The sequence below is a fragment of the Zea mays genome, chromosome 1, assembly GCF_902167145.1.
Source record: "Zea mays cultivar B73 chromosome 1, Zm-B73-REFERENCE-NAM-5.0, whole genome shotgun sequence".
Classification (NCBI taxonomy): Eukaryota; Viridiplantae; Streptophyta; class Magnoliopsida; order Poales; family Poaceae; genus Zea; species Zea mays.
The window spans coordinates 57,454,800-57,464,927 of NC_050096.1; the positions used below are offsets into that span (position 1 = coordinate 57,454,800).

The following is a 10,128-nucleotide window of genomic DNA, read 5'->3' on the forward strand; positions in this document are numbered from 1 at the left end:
GTTGAACCTAACTCGGATGGTGGAACAGTAGGTGTTTGGTTGGAAGGAGTTAGATTAGAGCTTAATTTTTTGGAGTACAGCAGTCTCAAACACCACCTCACATAACATTTATTACCTGTTTTAAAATTATAGTTGACTTTAGATTTATTGTAAGTCATTTTTTAGATTTAACTAAGTTATAATAGTAAAATGAATCGATATCAACAATGTCAAATTAGTTTTCAATTCTACACAAAAGATGACCTGATAGTACATACAATAGAGTTTGAAGTTCTTAATACATATTTAAAAAAACTGGTCTATATATTTGAGGAGTTGAAATTATATCAGGAAGTGAAAAAAAATTAAGTACAATGCACAATCGACAAGACAACCCAACGATCATCTATTCATCTTCTTAGCATTATCCCACATCACAGTTCACAGAGTTCAAGCAAACACCTTCAGCTACTAGATACCAGACACTGAACAAAACTACTCTCGTAGTCCACACCTCAAACCAGCTAACATTACAAGCATATATATGAACCCAACCTCCACACACCGTCAGTGATGACATACATAGCAGAGCAGGAGGAAACACACGACACGGCCCACGGCGAGATCCAAGCTGCGGCATAGCGCACACGAATCCCTGACCCTGAGGCACCCACCCCTATGCACATGGCACACACAGCACAGTACCATGAGCGTTCGACGTATTATTATTATACATCATATGCCACATACTAGGAAGGAAACCATACAGATATATCTACAATATAATATATCACAGTAGAGGTAAGACAACCCGCGACTAGATCATCCCCGTTCCCCTCTTGATGTCTTTCTTCTCCGGTCCTCCCTGTCTACCGTAGATGATGCTTGTGAAGGAGCAAAAACAAGTGCGAGGGTGCGGTCAGTTCACACGTCGAAGGGAGGAGGGTGGCTGGTCGTCCCTGGCGGGGTCGCCCTCTCGTATGCGTCGGACGATGATTTCCTTCTGAACCGACCACCTAGTAAATTCAGCACTCAAAGGTTATGCGATATCCATCCAATCAACAGAATGGAACAGATCATGCTGGTAGCACTCATAAATATTAAAAAAAAAACCCACATCAATACATGCAGATGGACATAAGCTTCGCTTTTAGAGCGAAACCAGACGGTAACAAGTGTGGATGAAAATAGCAGGTCAGCAAGAGATTATGAAATGTGATTTTTTGTATAGTTTACCTCTTGATGTGGCAGGTGTGTTGGTACTATTTTCACAATGGTTTTTGACTCAGGACAACTAAAAAAATGCATCAGGATTGAGGGAGTATATATACAGTAAAATAGCAACGACTTGCTAGACTAAAGCACGGTTACATTACATATTTATTTTTTTAGAACTGGAATCAAGAAAAAAAAATGATTACAGCTATATCCTTCTTTGTGTGGTTGATTCTAGACATCCATCGACGTTCAATTTGGGATGTAGGGGCAATTTACAGAAGGCGCTTCGATCAAATAATTTCACATCACAATAGCAGCTTTTCGTAGAATAATTTGTATATACCAGGGCTTCATGACAGGTTACTACTATAGATATCTGACTCAGCTTACTATAGACATCTGACTCAGCTAACTAATTCACTGACTCTGCTTTGAAATGGTGGCAACCTCTTGACCATAGATAGGCTCAGTATTCCGCTCTTAAGATCATCAATGAAACATCTACTTACAGCTGTCCATAAGTGATACATACACGCTAAACCATCGTTGGATTGCTATTATACTAGTACAGTATCCGTTACAACAACGGCAAATAGTAACAAATATTACACCATCTTAGCCAAAAGGTTTAGAAAATTATGAATGAAAAGCTCGTTCGACCTTTTTTTTAATAGCTCGTTCGGCCGCTCGTTAGGTCCTCTTTTAGCTACTGAGGTGATATTATGTGAAACCCCTACTCTGGTGAGGTCCTCTTTTAGCTACTGAGGTGATATTATGTGAAACCCCTACTCTGGTTGCGACTTTGCAACTCATGTTGTGTTAGGCTTGGTGGCTTCTCATGGCCATTTATAAGGTAAAGGCCCACTAATGAGATCTTGAGTGGTTATTACGCTCTACCCATAGGGTAATTGGTAGGGAATGGAAATAGACCTACAAACGACTGTCGAAAGTGCTTTGTAATTGTAGAGAGATAAACCCAAAAAAGTGCTTTATAATTGTAGAGAGATAAACCAAAAAAATCAGTCCATTTTCCTCTTGATGCATACCCCGCGTAACCCCAATGATAGCTACGTTTATCCGATACGGCTGCTGTTAAATACGATAATATCCAGCTATGAATCCACGATGGAGACCCGAGAGCTAAAAGCACCCACTGGGTAGAAATGTCCAAAACGCCCCTTCCCCAGTACGCCTCATCTAGACGCTTCCTAACTGGGCGACAAAACCGAAAGCCACCCGTCACGACGCTTCCAATGAGGCACGGGTGCGCGGTCCGGAAATGACATAACTGCCCCTACCTGTACCAGGAAAAAAAAGTGGAAGCGAATGCGTAGTGGGTCTGGCAGTGGCACTCACCGGCGCCGGCAAACGGCGAGATGGGCGGGGTAGTCCCCAGTGGCGAGGCCGGCGGCGTGCTTGCCGCGCTCCTCGGCGACGACGGGTACCCCGCGGGGCGCTTGATCATGATGCTGCGCGTCACCTTCACCGGCGTCTCCTCGCTACCCGAAGCCGGCGAGGGCGGCACGAACGCTGCAGCGTCCCCGGCCGGATCTACACGGTCGACGAAACCACAAGTCAGATCGAATGGGAGCGCCGTCTACGATGGGGCATGTGTCTTTTTTTTTTCCTTCGAGCAGCGGCGGTCACCGGCTCACTGTCTCACTCACCACTGATCTTGACGGCGGCGGGACGCACAGGCTGCTTGCGGAGGCGGCCGAGCCCGGTGTCCGGGCGCGGGCCTGCGACGGTGTCGTCCCACAGCTTGTCGAGGAGGCCCATCTCTCTTCGTCGTAATCACCCAACTGCCACGGCCCGCTGCCAGACCCTCGATCTGCAGTCTCTAGTCCTCTACCCACAGAACTTCCGGATCTGGTCGAGAAGAAGGTACGATGCCGAGCAGGCAGCGCTTATTTATAGATCAGTCAGGGGCTCGGCTGGTTCTCCCTAGACCCGGCTCATGGACTGCAGTACGGATGCGGGTGGGGTCAGCGAGTGGTGGCGCAGGTGTGCTCCGTGGTCCGTGCACATCAGTCGTGGCGGGTTGCGGGGCGCTGAAGGCAGCAGGACGTGGCGCGGCCGGCACGGGTGTGGATAATATCGATGGGGTCGAGCACGTGGCGTGGCCCGCCTGCCGGCCTGTCGCGGGACGCCGGGTGGACGTCTCCTGGCGAGCGTCACGTGACGACCCCGCAGGCGCCTGCCCATCCACAATATCAATAGTGACGTTTCTGGATGGTTTTGTGACGTAACGTACGCGGGACGCAGGGGTCTGCCATGTGGGACAAGGATCGTGGGGTGGGGGTGGGCTGTGGCTGCGAGTGCTACTGTTAGGTGCGAGGTGCGTCAGATTTCTTGTAGAAACAATGTTTTTTTAGGCCGCTAGGCCGCGCCGATAATTCATCACAAGGTGCAGCAGCAGTGATTTTGACTTTGTCATCGCCTCACCTCGCTTCCGTGATCTATTTTTCATTTCCAAAAGATCTTAACCTTTACTAGATCCCGCATCTCTGGACAGCCCAAGGCAAAAATAATAGTGCAGAGGCTTGAAAAATTACAGTTTACAGTAGTCCTAAAAATTGCATCAATATTGCTACATAGGGTTGTATCATGCACAATCTGCAACAAAATACTCAATTCAAGAGTCATCATCATTCAGTCCTATTTATAGTTCAATATTCTGCATTTTACTAAATCAGCGATAGAATTCTCAAAATACATCGGGGTATAGCATACAAGTGGCAATTCAGTGTTAATTAACTAAAAAAGCAAGGTAAATTCCTCAGCCTAGAAGGTTACCTCCCAAACTCCTCAGATCTATTGTTAGATCAAAGAGGCCAAGCCATAAATCTACAAGAACCTTGGTAAGACTTCGCGAGACTAAATTGCATTCATCAGACACTAAACTGGATTTTGTAATTTAAAACAAGAAAAGTCAGGTAGCATGGTGAATCTGATTATAAACCACACAGAAGAATCATTGTTAAAATGTTTGAAAAAAAAACAAATATCCAACTAAAAAATAAACTATCAGTACAATCTGAGTAAAAAAACAGAAGAGGACGCATTCTCTGTGTTGCCTTTTGATAGATTACCTCTATACAATCGAGGCTTATCTCATCCAAAAAAATTTGCCCATATTGTTCTACTGGTAAGCATCTTTCATCCAACACAACCAAAAAGTTGTGATTATTTCAAATGTGAATCCTTTTGCAGATGCCTAGAGTCCATGAAAATTCAGTCTATCATTCTACTCGCATATAGCGAAGACGACCCAATCCAGTTACGAGAATGATAAGCCATCTAAAGTCTTAAAAGACGCAAGGTTTTAGCCCCTCCCCGCGTTTTACGCAGCTTCAGCCGATCCCATGACGGCATGTGACTGCGTGTCGTGAAATCGAAATTCTCATTCAACTAGTGTCAATATCCGCCCTCCCTCTCGGAATCATCCACCTAGTGTTGGACAAGGTTTACAAAACCGGTGGTAAATCGGTCGGTTTACCGAAACCGCAGGGGTGCGGTTTCAGTTAACCACCGGGGTTTTTTTTAATTCGTTCCAAATTCAAAAAAAATTGGAAAAAATCATAAAAACCGAAAACCGTTGGTAAACTGTTATTTTAGACCGGTAAACCGCTATTTTTTGCCGATGCCACAATTGAGTATTTAGTGGCCAATTTAGGTATATTAGTCTTGTTTAATGTTATACGCTATATGTGAAGATGTTATATGCTATATATGAAGATGAAACTCGTAGCTCAAGTCAAGTTTAGGCATTTAGTGATCAATTTCGGTTTCATTTCCTGTCCAAGATGGATTATGTGGATCAAGTAGCTTCAGTTCTTCTAATAAGTATCCGTCTGGACAAGACTCAACCTAGAACCCTTAGCTCCAGTTCTTCTATATGTGTTCTTAAGATTTGCTGATCAGGACAAAAGTTCAACACTTGGTGAGGTGTGAAAGGGAATTAGGCTTACACCTAGTCCCTAATTAATTTTGGTGGTTGAATTGCCCAACACAAATTATTGGACTAACTAGTTTGCCCAATTGTACAGATTATACAGGTGTAAAAGGTTCACACTCAGCCAATAAAAAGATCAAGTTTTGGATTCAACAAAGGAGCAAAGAGGCAACCGAAGGCACCTCTGGTCTGGAGGCACCGGACTGTCCGGTGTGCACCGGACAGTGTCCGGTGCACCACCGGACAATGTCCGGTGCACCAGAGGACTCCGACTCGAACTCGCCACCTTCGGGAATTTCTCAGGCCGGCGCGCTATAAATCACCGGACTGTCCGGTGTACACCGGACAGTGTCCGGTGCTCCAAGGAAGCGCGGCCTCCGGAACTCGCCAGCCTCGGGTACGTGCAGCAGCCGCTCCGCTATAATTCACCGGACATGTCCGGTGTGCACCGGACTGTCCGGTGTAACCACGGAGCAACGGCTAGTCGGCGTCAACGGCTACCTACGGCACATTAAATGCGCGCGCAGCGCGCGCAGGAGTCAGGCGCGCCCATACTGGCGCACCGGACAAGGAACAGTGCATGTCCGGTGTGCACCGGACATCCAGGCGGGCCCAGAAGTCAGAAGCTCCAACGGTCAGAATCCAACGGCAGTGATGACGTGGCGGGGGCACCGGACTGTCCGGTGAGCCATCGAACAGACAGCCTCCCAACGGCCACTTTTGGTGGTTGGAGTTATAAATACCCCAACCACCCCACCATTCATTGCATCCAAGTTTTCCACTTCTCAACCACTTACAAGAGCTAGGCATTCAATTCTAGACACACCAAAGAGATCAAATCCTCTCCAATTCCACTCAAGGCTTTAGTGACTAGCGAGAGAGATTTGCCGTGTTCTTTTGAGCTCTTGCGCTTGGATTGCTTCTTTTCTTTCTCACTTGTTCTTGTGATCAAAACTCCATTGTAATCAAAGCAAGAGGCACCAATTGTGTGGTGGCCCTTGCGGGGAAGTTTTGTTCCCGGCTTTGATTTGAGAAGAGAAGCTCACTCGGTCCGAGGGACCGTTTGAGAGAGGGAAGGGTTGAAAGAGACCCGGCCTTTGTGGCCTCCTCAACGGGGAGTAGGTTTGCGAGAACCGAACCTCGGTAAAACAAATCCGCGTGTCACACTCTTCATTTGCTTGCGATTTGTTTTGCGCCCTCTCTCGCGGACTCGTTTATATTTCTAACGCTAACCCGACTTGTAGTTGTGTTTATATTTGTAAATTTCAGTTTCGCCCTATTCACCCCCCTCTAGGCGACTATCAATTGGTATCAAAGGCAGGTTCTTCATTAGAGCCTAACCACTCGAAGTGATGTCGGGAGATCACGCCAAGAAGGAGATGGAAACCGGTGAAAAGCCCACTACAAGCCATGGGAGCACTTCATCGGAAGAGTCCCGCACCAAAAGGAAGGAGAAGAAGAACTCCTCCAAAGGGAAGGAGAAGAAGTCTTCTTCACACCACAAGGAGAAGAAGGAGAAATCTTCTTCTCACAAGACAGGTCGGAGTGGGGACAAGAAAAAGAGGATGAGGAAAGTGGTCTACTACGAGACCGATTCTTCATCGCCATCCACCTCCGGCTCCGACGCGGCTTCCGTCACTTCTAAGCGCCAAGAGCGCAAGAAGTATAGTAAGATCCCCCTACGCTACCCTCGCATTTCCAAACATACACCTTTACTTTCCGTCCCATTAGGCAAACCACCAACTTTTGATGGTGAAGATTATGCTAGGTGGAGTGATTTAATGCGATTTCATCTAACCTCACTCCACAAAAGTATATGGGATGTTGTTGAGTTTGGTGCACAGGTGCCATCTGTAGGGGATGAAGACTATGATGAGGATGAGGTAGCCCAAATCGAGCACTTCAACTCTCAGGCAACAACAATACTCCTCGCCTCTTTAAGTAGAGAGGAGTATAACAAAGTTCAAGGGTTGAAGAGCGCCAAGGAGGTTTGGGATGTACTCAAAACCGCGCACGAGGGAGATGAGCTCACAAAGATCACCAAGCGGGAAACGATCGAGGGGGAGCTCGGTCGGTTCCGGCTTCGCAAAGGGGAGGAGCCACAAAACATGTACAACCGGCTCAAGACCTTGGTGAACCAAGTGCGCAACCTCGGGAGCAAGAAGTGGGACGACCACGAAGTGGTTAAGGTTATTCTAAGATCTCTCATTTTTCTTAACCCCACTCAAGTTTAATTAATTCGTGGTAATCCTAGATATACTAAAATGACCCCCGAGGAAGTTATCGGGAATTTTGTGAGTTTTGAGTGCATGATCGAAGGCTCGAGGAAGATCAACGAGCTTGATGATCCCTCCACATCCGAAGCTCAACCCGTCGCATTCAAGGCAACGGAAGAAAAGAAGGAGGAGTCTACATCAAGTCGACAACCAATAGACGCCTCCAAGCTCGACAATGAGGAAATGGCGCTCGTCATCAAGAGCTTCCGCCAAATCCTCAAACAAAGGAGAGGGAAAGATTACAAGTCCCGCTCCAAGAAGGTTTGCTACAAGTGTGGTAAGACCGGTCACTTTATAGCTAAATGTCCATTATCAAGTGATAGTGACAGGGGCGACGACAAGAAGGGGAGAAGAAAGGAGAAGAAGAGGTACTACAAGAAGAAGGGCGGCGATGCCCATGTTTGTCGAGAGTGGGACTCCGACAAAAGCTCTAGCGACTCCTCCTCCGACGAGGACGCCGCCAACATCGCCGTCACCAAGGGACTCCTCTTCCCCAACGTCGGCCACAAGTGCCTCATGGCAAAGGACGGCAAACGGAAGAAGGTTAAATCTAACTCCTCCACTAAATATGAGTCTTCTAGTGATGATAATGCTAGTGATGAGGAGGATAATTTGCGTATTCTCTTTGCCAATCTTAACATGGAGCAAAAAGAAAAATTAAATGAATTGATTAGTGCTATTCATGAAAAGGATGACCTTTTGGATTCCCAAGAGGACTTCCTAATTAAGGAAAATAAGAAGCATGTTAAGGTTAAAAATGCTTATGCTTTAGAAATTGAGAAATGTGAAAAATTATCTAGTGAGCTAAGCACTTGCCATGAGACAATAGACAACCTTAGAAATGAAAATGCTAATTTGTTAGCTAAGATTGATTCTCATGTTTGTAATGTTTCAATTCCCAATCTTAGAAATGATAATGATGATTTGCTTGCTAAGATTGAAGAATTGAACATATCTCTTGCTAGCCTTAGGAATGAAAATGAAAAATTACTTGCTAAGGCTAAAGATTTTGATGTTTGCAATGCTACTATTTCCGACCTTAGAAGTAAAAATGAAATATTACATGCTAAGGTTGTAGAACTAAAATCTTGCAAACCCTCTACATCTACCGTTGAGCACACTTCTATTTGTACTAAATGTAGAGATGTTAACATTGATGCTATACATCATCACATGACTTTAATTAAACAACAAAATGATCATATAGCAAAATTAGATGCTAAAATTGCCGAGCATAACTTAGAAAATGAAAAATTTAAATTTGCTAGAAGTATGCTCTATAGTGGGAGACGCCCTGGCATCAAGGATGGCATTGGCTTCCAAAGGGAAGACAATGTCAAACTTAATGCCCCTCCTAAAAGATTGTCCAACTTTGTTAAGGGCAAGGCTCCCATGCCTCAGGATAACGAGGGTTACATTTTATACCCTGTTGGTTATCCCGAGGACAAAATTAGGAAAATTCATTCTAGGAAGTCTCACTCTGGTTCTAACCATGCTTTTATGTATAAGAGTGAGACATCTAGCTCTAGGCAACCAACCCGTGCTAAGTTGCCTAAGAAGAAAATTCCTAATGCATCAAATGAACATAGTCTTTCTTTTAAAACTTTTGATGCATCTTATGTGTTGACTAACAAATCCGGCAAAGTAGTTGCCAAATATGTTGGGGGCAAGCACAAGGGGTCAAAGACTTGTGTTTGGGTACCCAAAGTTCTTGTGTCTAATGTCAAAGGACCCAAAACCATTTGGGTACCTAAAGTCAAGAACTAAACTTGTTTTGTAGGTTTATGCATCCGGGGGCTCAAGTTGGATACTCGACAGCGGCTGCACAAACCACATGACAGGGGAGAAGAAGATGTTCTCCTCCTACGAGAAAAACCAAGATCCCCAACGAGCTATCACATTCGGGGATGGAAATCAAGGTTTGGTCAAAGGTCTTGGTAAAATTGCTATATCTCCTGACCATTCTATTTCCAATGTTTTTCTTGTAGATTCATTAGATTACAATTTGCTTTCTGTATCTCAATTATGCAAAATGGGTTACAACTGTCTTTTCACTGATATAGGTGTCACTGTCTTTAGAAGAAGTGATGATTCAATAGCATTTAAGGGTGTGTTGGAGGGTCAGCTATACTTAGTAGATTTTGATAGAGCTGAACTCGACACATGCTTAATTGCTAAGACTAACATGGGTTGGCTCTGGCACCGCCGACTAGCCCATGTTGGAATGAAGAATCTTCATAAGCTTCTAAAGGGAGAGCACATTTTAGGACTAACCAATGTTTATTTTGAGAAAGACAGGATTTGTAGCGCATGCCAGGCAGGAAAGCAAGTTGGAGCCCATCATCCACACAAGAACATCATGACGACTGACAGGCCGCTTGAGCTACTCCACATGGATCTATTCGGCCCGATTGCCTACATAAGCATCGGCGGGAGTAAGTATTGTCTTGTAATAGTGGATGATTATTCTCGCTTCACTTGGGTATTCTTTTTACAGGAAAAATCTCAAACCCAAGAAACCTTAAAGGGATTCTTGAGACGAGCTCAAAACGAGTTTGGCTTAAGGATCAAGAAAATTAGAAGCGACAACGGGACGGAGTTCAAGAACTCTCAAATCGAAGGCTTTCTTGAGGAGGAGGGCATCAAGCATGAGTTCTCTTCTCCCTACATGCCACAACAAAATGGTGTAGTGGAGAGGAA

At 45.2% G+C, this 10,128-nt stretch overlaps 1 protein-coding gene across 1 annotated transcript; it reads right to left on the reverse strand.

The window, feature by feature from the left end:
• Positions 1–367: 367 nt before the first annotated feature.
• Positions 368–3,069, reverse strand: LOC100191792 (uncharacterized). Its single transcript, NM_001137217.1, has 3 exons — positions 2,865–3,069; positions 2,554–2,748; positions 368–995 (listed from the first exon to the last, which is right to left on the reverse strand). The coding sequence occupies exons 1-3, from the start codon at positions 2,974–2,976 to the stop codon at positions 904–906; spliced, it is 399 nt and encodes a 132-aa protein (NP_001130689.1). The 5' UTR covers positions 2,977–3,069; the 3' UTR covers positions 368–903.
• Positions 3,070–10,128: the final 7,059 nt, after the last annotated feature.